The sequence below is a fragment of the Vidua macroura genome, chromosome 13, assembly GCF_024509145.1.
Source record: "Vidua macroura isolate BioBank_ID:100142 chromosome 13, ASM2450914v1, whole genome shotgun sequence".
NCBI lineage: Eukaryota > Metazoa > Chordata > Aves > Passeriformes > Viduidae > Vidua > Vidua macroura.
In genome coordinates, this window is record NC_071583.1 from 12,957,508 (window position 1) to 12,975,527 (window position 18,020).

The 18,020-nt window shown below is 36.9% G+C and overlaps 1 protein-coding gene across 1 annotated transcript in view; it reads left to right on the forward strand.

Annotated features, from left to right (window-relative positions):
• ERC2 (ELKS/RAB6-interacting/CAST family member 2) overlaps positions 1-18,020 on the forward strand; it is a 295,631-nt gene that overhangs the window by 102,731 nt on the left and 174,880 nt on the right. Inside the window, exon 8 of the mRNA XM_053989685.1 lies at positions 11,661-11,828. Within this exon, the coding sequence (XP_053845660.1) occupies positions 11,661-11,828 (168 nt within the window). The remainder of the gene's footprint in view (positions 1-11,660; positions 11,829-18,020) is intronic.

The window sequence follows — 18,020 nt, forward strand, 5'->3', positions numbered from 1 at the left end:
GGGGGTATAACACATGCATGAAGAACAAAGGCTGACTTTGCTGTCCTGAATTTAATTTTCAGGAATGATAGGCATAAACTCCCCTGTTTTTTGTAGAGGTAAAAATCAAAGAGGCTAATACACACATGTGTTCAAAAAATGTTTTTGTAATGCAATGTTAAGTAGATGTAAATTTAATAAATTCATTAGATTTTACATAGTTGCTGTTATTTGCCAGCCAACTGCTCTTCACTTCTTAGAAAACAACCTTACTAAAGGGGTACTTGGAAACTAAATTCTTTAAGACAGCTTGGGAGCTGCAGAAAGAAGTATTAGGACTTCTTTCACATATCTTTTATAACTTACTGGTTTGAAAGGTGAGGTTTTTCTGGGGGGTTGGTTTTGGTTTTGTTTATTTGCTTTGCTTCCACTTGAGAGATGGTATTGTGATACTCTTATATGTTGATAAATACAATTAACTTTGCATAGTGTAGTGCAGGATCTTATGTAGTTAATCTATGCTAAACTTTACATTGGGATTCCTTTTGTGTCCTGGCATTGTCCTGTTTCTTGAAATGTATCTTTGTTTTCTCAATCTTTTGAGGAGATTGAAAAAAGGAGCAGAATTTCACCCATGTGCAGAATTATCCATGTCTGGGAAAAAGATTACTTTCAGAATGCTTTCCAGGAAAAGAAAAACAGATGAGGAATAGTACTTTATTTATTTATTTACTTTTAGAATTTTCTTAAGGGGCAGATTTATAAGGCTCCATGGTAATGTCAGCTGTCAGAGATTTAGGAATGAATTTTCATACTCAGGTTTCATTCCTATGACTAGTACATCTGATTTCATGTAGCCTCTCCTTCTGTGTTAAATTATTTATACCCTGATTTTTTTTTACCAGTAATATTTGTTTATACATGAATATGCATATATGTGAATATATATGTATACATATATGTACTATTTATATATAGACTGAAAAGAATAAACTCAAAATGTATATACTGTGTACACAAAATAGAATGTTATAAATGATTAAATAGTAAATTAAAAAAAAAAAAATTTTCTTCCATGTTTTCTGTAGCATGTTAAGAAAATAATTTCCACCATTGTTTGTATCTTTATATTTAAGGATAACCTTTGTTGAAAGGGTTGAAATCCTAGAAGATTCAATCCTAGAAGTATTTCAAAGACATGCTTTGAAGTCCAGAAACTTTCAAGAGACGTCTTTTGAACACAATCAATTGAAAAAGCAGGAATTCTGGTGATATTTTTGGAACAAAATCCAAAGTTTGCAACTTCATTGGTAACATAGGATTTAGAACTGAATTTTACCACTCCTGTTCCCAGACAGGATAGCAGGCTTGAATAAATAGTAAAAATCCATTCATGTCCAAAGTGATAACATATTCTGATTATTCCCCTTTGGATTTGCTATAAAAGATTATTTCTCTGGTGTAGAAAAATACCTTTTCAGTTTTAGAGAACGCCTGTGCATCCATTTTGGTTATGAATTTGGCTAAATAAGGCTAAAGCAGTATCTTTTTTCGATAAGACTACTAATCTTTAAACAACAAATATGCATAATGTCTAATTTAGCTGAATGTTAGGAGGGCTTTCCATGCTGTACCATATTTAGGTGTTTAAGGTGGGACATGCTTCAGTCCAAGAGTGGTGAAATATTGGCTGACAGAGGAGCAGTGGAAATAGCAGGGAGAGGAAAAAACAGGTGGGGAAACGTATTGGTGAAACATCTCAAGAACTGTACTGCAATGAGGCTTATTTCATACTGAAATATTTCATACTGGCTCAGCTTGCCAGAATTTGGAAGCACACACCTGGAGACACAGAGACTGGAGTCCCTGGTGATGATCCTGAAATCTGAAATGAGAAAAATGGATCACCTAAGGTAGTACAAAATGTAGGATTATACCCCTCTGGACAAAAAAAACCAGAACATTTTAGTATAAAGGTTTAGGTAAAGGTAATTATAGTGTGTTAAAGGATTGCTGTTAGTCACCAATAAAATGTGGCTGTAGAAAATCTGATACTGGAATGTATCAGGAGAGAGATTTGTTACAGAAATTGGGGAATATTTTTATGTACTCTCTGAGATCTTGTCTGGAATGCAGTCATCCAGGTTCAAGAAAGATGAATTCCAGATAGATAGCAGAGAAGAAGAGGAAGGTTAGGGGAATGGATGATCAGGAAAATAAAAGAACTTTCTTATGATGCTAAAAGGGCTCATATCTATCATTGCATTGTGGTTTCATTTGCAGGAATCATTGCAGCCAATTCATTTTGCTTATCACTGTTGTGAACTGGTGGCATTCTTCTTTTTTTCAGCTATGATATATTGGCTAAGGAATAGTAATTTCCAATTCAAAGATGAACAAGTTTTTAAACAACTTTGATTGTTTAAATGAGGTAATGTGACTGGACTCTAAAATACTGTCAGTTTATGCTCAACATCTTACAGCTTAAATGTTATATGACAATTTAATATTATTTAGATGTCATACTCTGGTGTTTCAACAATTTCAGTTTGTTTTGTGCACAAAAATATGTAGAGGTTTCTTTCTCCTGTCCCCTTAAAAAATGGAATCTGTTTGTCTTTACGTGAGAATTTTTTCATGCTTTTCTCACATGTGTGCTTTTTTGAGGAAACAAAATGAAGCAAAGGTTTCATTCTAAAAGAAATTATTTGAAATGTCCATTTTAATTTTTTTTTCTTTTTTTTTTTTTGCTCAGCTGAACTTTTGCTTCAAGCTTGTGAATATGGGGAACTTTTCACAGTCTACCTGAGTAGGAGTACACTGCACTTCCTAGGGGCATTGATGAGATTTTTTGCATATAAAAATTGGAGATTTTTAAAATAATACTAACAGAAGTTTGTCAACTGTCATTATGGGACAATGGAGGATGTTTCCTTGGGAATTTTTGGAAGTGGTATTGCTCCTAAAGGTCTTTCCAGAAATTCCTTAAGTTTCCTGCTGTCCTGATTCTACATTCCATCAGACTATTTACTTTTTTGTGCCTTTGTGGCATGGTGCTTCTCTGACTTTTTGCATAAAAACACTTTTCAAATGTGTTAACAAAATGTTGTTTTCTTGTAGCTAAATAGTTCCCTCACTTCCCCATTGATTGTTTCTTCATTATGATATAAAGTAATAGTTTTATTTCTCCAGCATATTTTTCCGTTTAGCAGATAGTACATTGAATCAAGTAGATTAAAAAAAAGGAGGATTTAGAGGGTCTTGGAAATTAGTTGAGAGACCTGTGGGTTGAAGACTTTGTTGTGAAGAGCCAAAGTTGGCCTGTGTTCAGCTCAGTTGAGGACACTCTATTAATTTAGTCCCCAGGTCTTGGCTGTCACTCTTGGTTCTTGGAGGTTGCATGGCTCTTTCTCTGAAAGTAGTTTTTGAGAATTATTTCACTGCTGATTCTTTTCCTGAAAACATCCCTTATGTATTTGACAGTGTAAGACTATTTCTGTGATAGGGATTGTTTTCATATCTGACTTTACATGGCTTGTTTAGTGTCAAGGCTGTAAGGAAAGCAGCACTTACCAGTTTTGCTTTATCTTGCTCATGCAGATGCTGTCTGTCCTGAGGAACTTTGTCCCAGATGTAATATAATTGTGGTAAACTAGTAAACCTATAGCATCCAGATGAATAATAAATAAATGCAAGATCAGATCTTGTCATGGCTCTGACTTGCTGCTAGATGATCTGGCAGACCGGATTCAGTAAAAATATTTGGCAAGGTAATCTCTGTTAGAAAGTTAGGCAGCCTGCAACTGAAATTTGTCTGATTTCATTCCTGCATAACTTTTTATATTTAATTTACCATTTAACCTCTACTGATATCACTGTATTTATGAAAAGAATGAAATTGTTATTTTTATTTCCTTAGTTCCAATTTCATGCACTGTTTTAAAGTATTGTTTGGGTCTCATTACTTGCCTTAAACTGTTCAAACATTTAAAATATGAGGTGAAGGTCTATCATTCCTGTGATTATTGAAGTTCTTTAGAATAAAATGCCTTCTCCAGTTCTACCTAGAATACCTAAAAAATGTTACTGCAAAGGTGAGATAAGTAAGGAGTTATCAGTTTGGAATCTGAAACAGTCCTTTCAGTCTTTTGACAGGAGCCTCTCATGATTGAAGTAGCCTTTCCTTGTCTGGAATTCTTATCACAAGCCAGCACAATCTCTGGAAACTAGTTTGGAATTCTGTTTCCAGCATAAAGGAGGAAATATTTTTGCAGTGTCTAGGATAGCCAGAACAGATGCCCTTTTGTTTCAATAGGAGCACAGGCTGCTTTTTGGTTGAGGTGCTTCGTATTAAAAAACATATAAAGCCGTGTCATTTTAAGAAATAAATTAATAGATGTGATACGTTATTTCACAGAGCAATTTCTTAAAGGGCTCAGAATATCCCTGAATTTCATCTTGCTCATATATACAGGGGAAATAAGCAAGAGGGTTGCCTTGCCTTGCATGGCTCAAAAGTCATGCAGTGGGAAATTTCTGAGTTCTGGAAGGGCCCAGAGGACTGAAGGTTTGGCTTGAGGACATGTCATGGAGGGAAGCAGACCTGTAACCCTTCCTGGTACTCGAGGTCCTTATCAAACCAGCTGATGTTTCCTGTTGTCCAGGAGATTATGGAGCCTGGCCTCTTGAGAGAGAGAGAGGACTTCACTCTCAGCTGTTGTATTTGAAAACTTTTGGAGGTGAATTTTTAATTGGAGGGATGACAAGTATTTGAAGTTTATTCCCTCTTGTGAAAAATGCAGCAGTTTTCAAAGAAAAGGCTGTAACCTGGTTTCTGAAAGAATGTGAGCAGGAGAGATACAAGAGTCAAAATGCCATATTTCGTGGAGAAAATGCTGTGTAGTATTTAAAATAAGCAATATATGTTTAGTGTATTATTTTAACCTTTTTCTCTGTTTGCCATGTTCTTATGAATAAATGAAAAGTAATACCAAGCTGTTTTATGTCACTCTGCGAGCTGGCTGTAGATTCTGGAAGATGAGTCTGTAGTCGACCTGATTCCAGCTGGACCTGCAGCTGTAGGAATGTCTGATAGTGAAGTAGGTGACACAGCCAGGTGCTCCAGTTTCAGAACAGGGTGAATCATGAGAATCTCCTCTGTGAGATGTGTCACTGAAAAGATGTGAAATTGAGAGAGATCTCGAGGACACGGCTCGTCCCTAGAAGCCATAGCACAGCTCTAAGCTTGCTGGAGAGAGATTTTACCTACAGGCACCTCCTTTATTCTGAGTAGATTACAAACATAAATGTGCTTTTTGAAAATTACACATTTATTGCTGTGTCAGCTATTTTTAATTACTGAATCCTACTAGTAAAAAAAGCTAAACAGAAAAAACAGTTCATGTAAAAACTCTGTTTTTGCCATATTTAAAATTAATGGATCTTTACTGATGATTCTGTTATGGAATTCTACCCATTTTTTTTCATGAAGCAGTTAAACACATTGGCTTGACTTTAAAAAAGAACACCATGGCTTTCTAATTAACTTTCTATTAATCTGTTACAGTACAATAACATTTGAATAGTATTGAAGACAGAAATTTAAAAAGTTAAAAGCTTCCAAGATTGGTAGTTTTGTAAATTGGTTTTAAGTATTTTGAATTTATAACTATCATTATGTTGCTCAATAACATTGAATCTGGAATGACTGACTTCCTTTTGCAGTAATTCAAAAGTATTATGATAGCTATAGTTTTATAGTGAGCATAAAAATCAGTGAGGTAAATTCAATGAGGTAAGGTTAGTGCTGGAAGTTTTATTAACAAAAACTGTAAGTATTAGCACATGAGTTACAGGTCCCATGTGTTTTCCAAAATTTGCTGGAACTAAACTGAATATTAAATTCTGAACTTTGGACTAGTTGCTTTAAAGCACTTAATTTTAGTGGTAAGAATAAGCAATATATAAATTAGAATAAACCAGCTGGTAGGCAGTTGGCTGCATTGATAAGGTACACTGATCAGAATTCCTTGTGGCATATGATGTTCCACAAGGACAAGCTTCCTACTGCCTGAAGGAACCATTAATATGTTGTTTACAGTCTCTGGTTCACTGAAACCTTTTCTGGTGTAGTTTGACCCATCAGTTTACCAGTTTTCTCTTTTAAAGAGCAGCATAATCTGGACTGGTGGATAAGAAGAATGTAAGAAAAATAAAGATTGATTAGTAGAGCTGCCAGAGCTGTTGAGGGTGGAGGCTGAGAAGTTTAAATTGTTGGTGTCATCTTCAAGGATTGAGTAAAGTGATTTTGAGGTGTTCCAGCACTGGGTGCTTCTCCTGTCCTTGGAGTGAAGGAGCTCGTGACAGAGATTCTGTCAGGGACATGGCAGGAGTTTGTTCTCCTGATGGGAACAGCCAACACTGGCCTGTGCTAGCAAAACATCTCCTGTTGCTCACTGTCTGTTTCCCTGGACTATAAAGTCCTCCCCTTGTGTCAGTTCTTAAATACTGAAGTCATAGAAATAAAACAGTAAACTAGATTATGTTTTAAAGAATATAAAACCTATAAACTATCAGCTGAATTAAAATGTGAACTAGAGCAACTTAGAGCAGTAGAGGGGTGAGAAGGAGGTTTGAGATAATGCCTGAAAGTGGAATTTTCTTCTGTGAAGTGAAAAAGCTAGCAAGCTCACTAGAGTTTCAATTTGGAACAGAGTGTAAAGGATATTAACTGTACAAAATTCAGGTGTCTACAGCTTCAAAATGTTCTGCTTGTTCTGCCTTGAATTTTACATACATCAGATGTTTTTGATAGAAATGAATGTATGGCTTGCCAGGTACAGCTATTGCTTTGAAAAAGATAATCTTTATCACATCAAACTAAAAAATGAGGGAAAAATATGAATAAGAGGTAGTTTTCGTTATATATTCTTATTTTAGAATAGGCTTTTTTGGGGATTTTTTTAAATGGCTCTGGAGAGTACAATTGGGACACATTATATCCTTTCTATACTTGTAGTTCAGTTCTCATATTTGCAAAAGGACCCATGTGAGAATATGCTGTCTGTACTAATAATTCAGTAGTTCTGTATGGAAAATCGGAGTGACAGCTCTTTTATTCTTGGTTTAAATTGGTTTTCATAGGAACAGCTTAGAACTTCCCCAAGATATATGTGGGTGCATAAACACAGGCACTAAGATCTTTAATAGAAATTTGCGTTTTTTATTAACTGAAGATTTTCCTCAAAAGGTGGCTGCATAAAATACTGAAAGAGCAAATAATAGCCCAGAAAATGTCTACAGGGCTGTGGGGCCTGTAGTGATGACGAGGAAGGGGGAGAATGATGGTACAGAAGGGGAGGAGCCGAGCTCTTGGGCACAGTGGTGAATAGTGGCAGCAGTGTGTGCTGGAACAGGGCTGGCTCAGGAGGGGATTGACAGTGGGTTACAGATTTTTCACCAGTTACCCCAGCTGTGGTACTACAGCACACTTAGGACTTCAGCAGGACCTTCAGGTTTAGTTTAAAAAAATACAGTCAAACATTTGCTTTAAATATATCTATTTATGATGGTAAAGTAAATAATTCTTAACGGGGGAACACAGTAGTGCTGCTTCACATTTTACTTCCCCGTGGAGCTCCTTAGCACTAAACCACTTTCATAAATGATATATGTAATATAGCATCTAAGTTAAACAGTTAACAGTAAGGAACTTCAAGGAATAGACTTCACTACTGAAGCTGGTTATGAGTGCTGGGTGATGACATGAAAATTAATAAAGTTTGACTTTGAATTTGGCAATCTTTGCCACTTAACATGAACTCTTTTTTTCCAAAAGTATAGCCCAATTCTAAAGTTTTTACGGTGTGTTGTATATTTCCAGAGCAAGTGACAGAGTTTATTGTATTAAATAGTAGAAATAAGTAGCTGCTGAGGAAAAAGAAGTAAGACAAAATTAAAAAGCAATTTACTTGGGGAGAGTTCTTTGAATACTTAATGTGTTAGCTATCAGATCTGGTTTTGCTTTATTTTTCTTGAAAATTATGGTATTCTTTAGACTGCCAAGTTTTACTAGTAAATATACTGCAAGAGCTTGGAAAAAATAAGTGAAGGACTCTTAAAATTAGATAGTGTTGAGTGAAAAGCCAAAGAGAGGGGTTTTGTGTATGAGAAATCCTTATGCTTTCAAATATATATATCTACATATCTGTTGCTGTAAAATGACCTGAATTTAATTTCCTTTCAAATCATATTTAAAATGCCTTTGATGGAAAAGAGGTAGTAACAAAATGGTAGATATTGCTCATAGTGTGCTGGCATGCTCCATCTAGAGTACCTCACTGTTGTGTTATTTTTGGGAGATGTAATTTCACATCTTCAGGGAAGAGACAATTTCTTATATTGGCAAATTTAATCTGGCCAAAAATGAAGTAGTATATTTTGCTTCTGGTTGTCCACAAGATGAGGACCTGATTTAACAGCATTTTGGTTTTCTGCCATCTGGAGGTTCTTATTTGACTTATGAGATGATGTCATACATGCTTAGTGCTGAACAGATAGTGAAAGGTCGCCTGCAGTTCAGCCTGAGGTAGTTTTGTTTCCTGTTATGAGAAATGTAAGTCTTGGTTCGTGGTTACTGCAGGCAGAAAGACAACTTTAGGGAAGGAGAAAATGACTGACCTAACTGATATTCTCCTAAACCTCCACATGGCACTCCTGTGAATAGAAGATCAATCTGCACACCCAAGATCACACACAGTATGAGTTGTCTATTCCCTCTCCCAGGCTGGCACCGGTCAGAGTTCTGCCTCCACTTTCAGAATAGCTCCATGCTGTGAATGTTAGTTTGGGGATGTTATACTTATTCCATCAAAATACTTCATTGTGCAGGTAAATTTTTGAATTAAAGTGCTCTGCTGTATCAGTCTCAAGATGAGGAGATGTAAGAAACTATATATGTATTTGGCAGATTTTTTCCTGCCACCTAAGGCTGTGGTGGATATGCTGTGCTCTTTCCTTCCCAACTCTTGCACTGTCCTTGTGTGAATTGGAGTTGAAAGGATTGAGACTCTTTGGCTGTTTCTCAGTGCAATTGAAGCTGTATGTTGGTTATGCTTTAAAGACTTTATTGGAAGCTAAAATCAGGATTTGAGTTTGAGAAGCTGGAGTGGACAGGAGCTCTGCTCCCGTTTCCCAAGCAGGTTGTCACTGGGCATTCAGAGCCAATTTGCTCATCCTCTCCACCCTCCTTGTGCTCCTAGGTTTTATTGCCTAAAATCCCCCCCATTCCTCCATTGAGTCTAGAGAGCCATGCTGACAAAGTGTGTGGGAAGAAATCTGTGAAGAAGAGTGAGAATTGTCTCCTCAGCCCTTGGGGCAGGGACTGGATGGGCAGAGCAGAAAAGATTATTGACTGAGGCACTGCTGGGTTCAGCCAAGCAGGACAAGCTGCATCAGACCTGTGGAAGCTGCTGTGTTATCCCAGCCATGGGGGAATGGTGTCAGTGCTTTGTTTGTCTGAGGATCCAATCTCCTCCAGCTCCCTTGACTTGAAGCTTTAGGCTCCTGCCTGGTGGCAGCTGGGAAATGAGCCTGGCAGTGGCTGACGGGGAGAGCTGCTTAGAGCTCCTCCAAGGTCCTGACGAGCTCCTCAGCTGCAGCTGAAAGGCCCAACAGAGAGTTCTGGGATTTGACTTCAGGGATTGCTTTCAGACATGAAGCAAAGAAGTGATTAAGTATAAAGAAGATGTGGCAATGAGATTCAGATGAGGTCTTTTAGGTATATAAGAAAGAGGTCTGAAAGCTTGCTGCTACTATTATTTCTTGTTTTCTAATTGAAAAAGTCATCTTTGAATCCCTTACTGCATGCTGCTTACAAACGGAGAGATCCTATTACTGTAATGTTGTAAAAAAAGTTTTAAAAATAAAATAAATCTAGTGGAATATAAATCTTTTTTCCAGTGTATAGAAAGGCAATGAGCCATTTTAAAAGCAGGAAGAACATGCATTTTGAGATCCAATAGATCATCTAAATTGGTCCCAAACCAAGTTTTAAAGTGGCATTGAAAATACTTTTGCTTTGAATAAATTTAGTGTTACAAAACACAGAATATACATAAATATAGATTTAATGATTGTTTTGCACTCTGGCATATTCTGATTAACTAGAGAACAAATTGCTTAATGGAGGAGACCCTTTCTGACTGTTCCATCTGCAGAACTAAGAAATGCTTAGCTTTCATTTATGCCCTTTCAGTTTCTTCCATCTAGCTTTTTATTATGAATTAACCTTATGCATTTCTAGGAAATACAAACTTTAAACTCTTGTTCTTTATTTTCTAAAATTTGTATGTTTGAAATTTGGGTTAGTGAATCTAATATTTCTCACTTGCCTGACTGCCTGCAGTTCTCTTGTAGATGGAGAATTATTCTAATTTGCCACATCATACATTTTCAATCCAAATCTTGACTTCTCAGTGGTGAACCTTGCAGCCAAAGAAAGCCTGTGAGTCCACTTAATGTGAACACCTCATGGTTCAGAGGTGCAGAAAAAGCCTCTGTTCAAGGAAGCCTGTCTCTGTAACAATAAATGATTGCATTCCCTTTATCTTAATGCTCTACTTTCCATGATTTTTATTAGCACTGACCAAATTTTGTGGTTATGTTTTCTTGCATTATTTTATTTGCAAATAAGCTTTCAATAATATGAAGCTCACAGTGAAAAAAATCTTGGTTTTCAAAAACTTCATATATGATGAAATCTGTTCTTCACTCCCAAATATTCCCCACCCCCCAGTATTTTATGCTGAGCTGCTCAGCAATTCATTTGTAGTTGCTTTTCTGAACCAGAATATGTAAACAGTGGAAGTGTTCATGAAGGCACCAGTGCATCTCCAGGGTGATTCTTGTAGTGATGATGGTTAAAGCCAAACATATTCTCTTTCTTTAATGAATTGAGATCTCTGCTATTTTATTACTGTTTGAATTGCATTAAGAGAATAACAAATTTGCATATTTACACAGCAAGAAATGAGAAAATCAAGGGTGTTTACACATTCTGGGCTGTTGGAATTCTTTTGTGTTGTAGGCACAGAGTTTGTGGTGATTGGGATGGGGCTGGCCCAGCCTCATCCCCAGTGGGTCCAGCTGTGAGCAGCACTGACAGCAATGAGCCATGGAGTGCCCAGGGGCTCTGAGCAGCCACCAAAGGGAGCAGAGGGCACACAGGGGCAGTGCATGTGGGATGAAGAGTATAAAAGGTTGTGCTGTAGAACAATAAAGAGCTGTAGATGCTTGAAGCTTTCTTCGGTGTTGGTCATGCCTTCACCTTCTTCCCGACACTTTTGAATTATTTTTTTTCTTCTTTTTAGTTTTTTTTTTAAAAAAACCCACCAGTGATATATGCAGAGTGTTTTGCTTAGGAAAATCCTTGACTATCCCTTATTTTGTTTGATGGGGATTTGTGATTACTGCAGAGAAGTAGTCAGACCCATTTGGTAAGAGACTTTTGGAATAAACACTGGAGAAAAGTGTAACACGTAAAACAATGTCTTAGAGTTCAGTTTGGAAAATTACATTGAAGAGAAATAAAACATTTCTTAAGTGTGAATAAAAGAGTATTAGAAAAAAATATGCTAATGATCTCTACTGAACCCTAAATATGCTTGATTTACTTACTGTAGGTTGATGCCTTGCGGTTACGGTTAGAAGAAAAAGAAACCTTTCTGAATAAAAAAACAAAACAACTTCAAGACCTCACAGAAGAGAAAGGAACCCTTGCTGGAGAAATTCGTGATATGAAAGACATGTTGGAAGTAAAAGAAAGAAAAATTAATGTCCTTCAGAAAAAGGTAAGATCACTGATGAAATGATATGGTGTACAATTTTTGAGGCACATTTAAAGGAAATACTCCTGTTTCTTAAAGTGTATTACTATTAATATATTAAAAAAGATGCAGAGAGTGTTTATTAGTAGATTTTTCTAATGTAAAATGCCTTGCTTTTATCTGTGGGTACATTTTATTATAGTATTATATCATATCAGAAAAATATTAGATGCTGCAGTTGTCACATAATTATTGGAGTTAAAGTGCTAAAAATCCTGATAAAACTTCTTATCCCTCAACATAAGGAATTCCAGTGTCCTTATGAACACTGATTACTACTCTTTCCAAATAATGTAAATAAAATGTGTGGACCTGCTAAAGGATTGGGCTATTGCATTTTTAGCCTGTAGGACTTCCTTTTCTGGGTGGAGAGAAGGGGAGTGAAGAAGGAACCTAAATGAAGTCAGTTATCTGCTTTCCTTATGGCCTAAAGACATTAAGAAAGGAGGCTCCTTCCAAACAGCCAAATTACCTTATTTCTAATTTTCCACAAGTGTAACTAACTGCATTTGCTCTCCTTGGAAGTTGGAGTCAATCATTGCAGTTTTCACCTGGGGGAATGGGGAGGGAATTTCCTGTAGAGGCAGCTCTGCAAGGGTTCTGCATACAGTAGTAGAATGTTCGTTTCCAAATCCTTTTTCTCACACTCACCAAAATATTTATGCTGCCAGACCTGTACTGTTTGTGTCCTGTGTGTCACTGTTTACCATATAGAGATGCACTTGTTAGCATACAGAGAAATGAAGGAAAAGTTTCTGGCATCACCTATATTTCACTCTTCTCCCCTCCTTTTACAGCCATTCAAAGAATGTCTACTCCTCCTTACTCTATTATTATGTAGGTAGTTCATGTTACTGTGGTTTTCCTCCAGGATTCATACAGGGTTCACATGGTCTAGTTGTGCTTCTGTCTGCAGTTGCTTAAGTACTGAATTTAAAAAGCCAAGTTCTTATTTTCCAGAAACTGAGAGGGCTGCTTTTTCAGGCCGGGGAAGTAAGGCCTATCAAAGCTGGAATATAAGTACTCATCCACTTTAGTACTATTTCTGAATATTTGCCTTGTTATCAGCGCTGATCATGTAAAAGAAAGCAAACTTCAAGGCTTTTATCCTGAATGCTAACTAGTTTTGGACATTTCTTGAGCATTCTGAAGAATAGAATGAAAAAAAAAAATCCAAACCCTTGAACAAACCAACAATTACAATTTCTCTTGTATGTAGATCTTGAGGAAATGGTTCAGTAGGAGGAATGTGTATTCAGTGATGAAAATATTGTGATGAGTAACTATCACAGAGCTATCAGCACTGTCATGGCTTTGTCCTCAGAAATATGCAGCATAACACTTTTCCTATTTCTAAGAAATGTTGGCCATTTTATTAGGGTGTGCAGATGGTCTTGCCTCTTTTGCACTTGCTTCTTAATGGACATAATCATTCTCAAACTGCACTTTCTCTTCACTAGATCATGGAACAAAATGTGTCATAGCCTCATGAGCTCTAGAATACAAATAAATACAAATAGAATACAGATAAATCCTGCTAACAGCTGGGGGAAGATTGGAGCTAGTACTGAACTGATCTTTTTAAAACTGGAGGTATCACTTCCAGTAGCATTTTCTATATTGTAGGTTTTTATTTCCTTTCATTAGGGGACTCGTGAAGTTTAGTTTTTCTGCTGTGGGCTGAATACTGGGTTCACTTAGAGAAGAATGAATTTTGCTGATTATTTTTTAAAAAAAGCAATAAGTATTGTGTTTACAGCACAAAAGTTATGTGTAGATTTACTTTTCTGAAGCATTCTTTATAACCATATTCTTTTAATGTGCAGATGTTAGCATACTCAAAAATACTAATGCCAGATTGTCATAATACCATTATTTTGTTTATAGAAGAAGAATGTTGTATTTGGAAAATACATTTTTTAAATTACCCTTAGGTCACATTTTCAGATTTGGATCTTTATTTTACTTGTGTTTCTCTTCCAATATTCATTCACAAATCATTTGACTAAAGAGAAATTTGATTGAAAATATTGTCCTGCTCTGCTCACCCCTCATTTAAGTAAATCTAGAACATGATCCTATAAATGATGCTTTCAGGATTTACTTTTCATGTGCCTGGTGTACAATTCTTAAGTAGAAAATGCTGTATGTCACCAATGCAAACCCAAGCTTTTACATTCAACTGGAAAAAAACCCAAAACAAACCAATCTACTTGTCTGGCTAGCCCAAGTGTTCAGCTTCATTTTGGCAGCGCTTGTTAGATCATGACTTCTTGTGTTTAGGGTCCCTGAGCATTCCAGTGTCCTTGGCAGCAGATGAAATCTCATCTCTGGATCACGATACTCGCATGCAGAAGGGAAGGTGTTCTGGGTCTATTTTTTTTTCAAGAAGCTTTCCTGGCACTAGTGCCTTTCATTTCTAGATAACTTCACCCTCACCAGATGAAGTTGTGTCCCAGGGCATTTATACCTTGGACAGTCCACATGTTCTGGCAAAGGGAGCACAACTCCTTTTGGAGCACAGGCAGATTGGTCATGTGTTATTTCAGAAGTATGTTGGACTATGTATAGTACTAATTCCTAGCACTATAATATTTGTTTTTGCAGTATTTTTGAGCAGGCCCTTTTCAGGGGTTTTCAGAGAGTGTAATAGTGGATGGTGTGCTTTAAGAAAAAGATTGTCTAATATACCTGTTTGCTTTCCAGTTTTGAAACCATGCCTTTCCAATTGCAAACATAACTAAGAATAAATTTTTATAGAAAAGTATTTAATCTATCCTAATTACAGTAATTTTATCCTTTATTTTAATCTAATTATAACTTTATCTTTTACTCCTTTCTGGTTTGCAAATGACTTTTGCTTTCCTCCAGTTTTTGCTCATCATCTGAACTTTTGGTCACATCTGCCAGTATTGATTTCACTTTGGGATGGCAGCCAGACATGTCTGTGCTGAGCATTTAGAAACTTGTTCTCATTGTGCACATACATGTGGAGAATTCAGGGAGTGGAAAGCAGGATTTCAGTGACACTCAGGAGGTGGAACAATGACCGGGCCTCACAGTGGATTGCCCTGTGTTTACATACCCTCCCTCATTCAGGACTGCTCTGGTTCTGCTCACTCTCCTGAAAACCCTTCTGAAAATGAAGGAAGTGCTTCTAGTTCTTTTTTGCAGGTTCTGTCTGGACATCAGATTCTTCTAACTGTTCTATTTTAATGCTTGCCTTATTTTCTTCTTTCTACTCAGGACCAAATTTTATAGTCTTGCATTTTTGTTTACTTTTGATATGAGACTTGTGAATAACCAGTTGTGTTCGTGCCTTCAGTTGTTGATGCAAGATAGATGGCTACATCTCTCTCCACTCAGCCTGAAGTAGCTCACTCAGCCTAAAATAACATTTGTTTTAATGGTTATATTCAAGTAACTGAAGAAGGAAGAATTTGTGTATAGTGCCTAAAAATATTTCTGTCAGTAATAACCTGAAAGTGAGCAGGAAGGAATATGTAACTTGGAAATATACATTTTCTAAACTGTATTCCTTCTCTTATATGCATTATCTGCTGTATAGAAAAAATATTACAAAGGAGATAAAACCAAACCCTTGGAAAGTGGAGCAGTCAGTCCCTTCTCTTTTCTAGATAGCTGTCACACTGGGAGGGAAGGACAGGTTCTGTTGAGAGCTCACTACCAAAGGTGTGGAAGAATCAAACCCAAAACAGCTGTGGTGAGGCCCATGGGAAGCCATAGGCATGAACACAGGGTAACAAGATGCAGAAAAATTTATGGGCTAGATGAGGATCTGGTGGTGCATTGTCCTTCTGTGCAGAGATTTGGGTGTAATTTTTGACCAAATTGAAAAACCGCTGCACTATTCAGTATGATTTGCAGGCTTAAGGGAGGCCCAGCACTGGAGCAGCATGTGTTTAGAGGATTTGGATCAAGGTAGATTGGCATGGAGTAATAATAAACTTATGTCAATGTCAGAGGTGCAATATTACTTAATATTTCTTTCTTTTAGAGCCTTTGGCACCACTGTTCCATTTTAGTGCCAGTAAAGTTGGGTATGCTGTTTTAATAGCCTTGTTTAACCTGGCAAAGCTAGTCTTACACCTCATATCTGTCAGTTTAGCATGCAGAGGGGCAGACCTCAGAAATCTTTAAGTATTTCTTACCAGAACGTTCCAGTTCTATGAATGTGGTCGAGTTGTAGGCTGGAGGGCAAAAGTGCTGAGCTGGATGACGTCCCTCTTTGCTCCCAAATTTCACCTTTTGTACAGTAGGTGGAAGTGGATTGTTTTGTCCTCTAGGAATCTACAGATACTTAAAAACTCCAATTATATACTCTGAAGTAGGAGTCTCAGTGATGAAAACAGTAGCTGTTGAGACAAGAGCAGTGTACAGGATGTAGACCTGGATCATATTAAGACAAGAGCTTGTGGAAATTCTTTTGTGGGGACTATCATAAAAGAACACCAGCTAAAAGGAGCTAATATAATACTCTTCCTTGATTTGCTACATAACTTTTCATGTAAAATGTTACAGTTTCCATCTTTAATAGTTTAATCTTTGTGATTGATGAAGTGCTACATGACTAACGGGCCTTAACCTACCAGCTAATTAGCATTTGTAGGAAATGTCATAAAGTCTTAGTTCTCATGTAAAAATTGCAATCTGTACCTGGAGTGGCTGGACTATGCATTTAGGTGATATTGTCCAGTTTGTGTTAAATTGTGTTGCACAATTAATTGGATGCATTGCTGTTGGCTGTCTTCTAAAAAAGAGGAAATGTACATGTGGTCAGATTAGGAGTGGTTAGTACAAACAAAGGAGTCCTACTCTTGGGCTGAGAAATTTGCACCAGTATTATTGCTTGATGCAGGCTACAAGTAGAAGCAAGCACGTTGCGGATAGAAGATGCCTTTGGAATGTTTTTTTTCCACAGTTTAATCAGCTGGGAGCATGTTTTCATATTCCCAGGAAGGGGTCAGGGCATGACAAAGGACATTTTTTATTAACTGTGTCAAATTCTATCAGAACACTGTAAACAGGCTGTTATGTGAGCTGGCATTTTGCAATCACAAGTCAGAGATCTATTGTATTTCTGGAGTCAGATGATAAATTCTGACTCGTTCAGAATATTGTTCTGCAAAATAGAGCAATGTTCTGACCATAGAATTAAGATTTAAAAAATAAAATTAGGAAGCCTTTCTGGTGTAGCATAAAAGTTTTGATGTTACAAAACTGCTATGGTGACTGTTAACTTTTGTACTTTTACAAATTGAATATTTAATAGTAAATGTCCATTTTAAGAGTACAGTGTTCAGTGTACTGAGTATTAGAAAATTGCGCTTTGTTGGCTACTAAGGCTTGTAGCTTTGCCAAATCATGGTATGTTTTTCAGAACAGTCTGAAAGTAAAATTGAACTAAATAGAGTCAATCGTTCATCCAGGGTGGTGGTGTTACTGATCCAAATACGTTATCAGAAAAATGTGTCCTCAAGGAGTCTGTGCAATCAAATGCAACTTTGGGACTGTTGGGTAACCACAAATCCCCCTTAAGCATAACCGGAGCAGCTGTTGGGATGCTCTCAACTTGCACACAGAGACACTGAGAACAAGGTCATTAAAATCAGAAGCAGGGATCATTTTCATTTTTCTTTAGCTTAATTTCCCATTCTTTGTAACACACTATGCTACTAAGTTTTTACAGTTTATAAAAGACTACTAGAAATATGTGACCCAATATACATTCAGTCAGTGAAGCCAACCTGAATGTTCACCCATTCTGAAACCATAGTTATGAGTCTAGGTCCTTGCACATTGAAATTCAAGATCGTTATAAACTTTTCTAGCCTTTGCTTGAATGGATTGTCCTTTCCAATGAATTTGGGACTCACTGAGGCTAGAAGTCCAGAATTTTGTTGTTCTCCCCTCCTCAGTTCTCCATGACCTGCTTGCTACTGCTGTTCTTTTTCAAGCCTACACTTCAAAAGGGGAAAAGATGGATTACACACTTCTGCTTACTGGCCTATTTGAAAATAAGCACTTATCTCTGTAGGAGAAAATCACCAAATTCTCAAATAGAGTTTCATGAGATTACAAAATTTAAAAACTTTTATGCAATGCCAGTTCTGTAAACATGATAATTTTTGAATA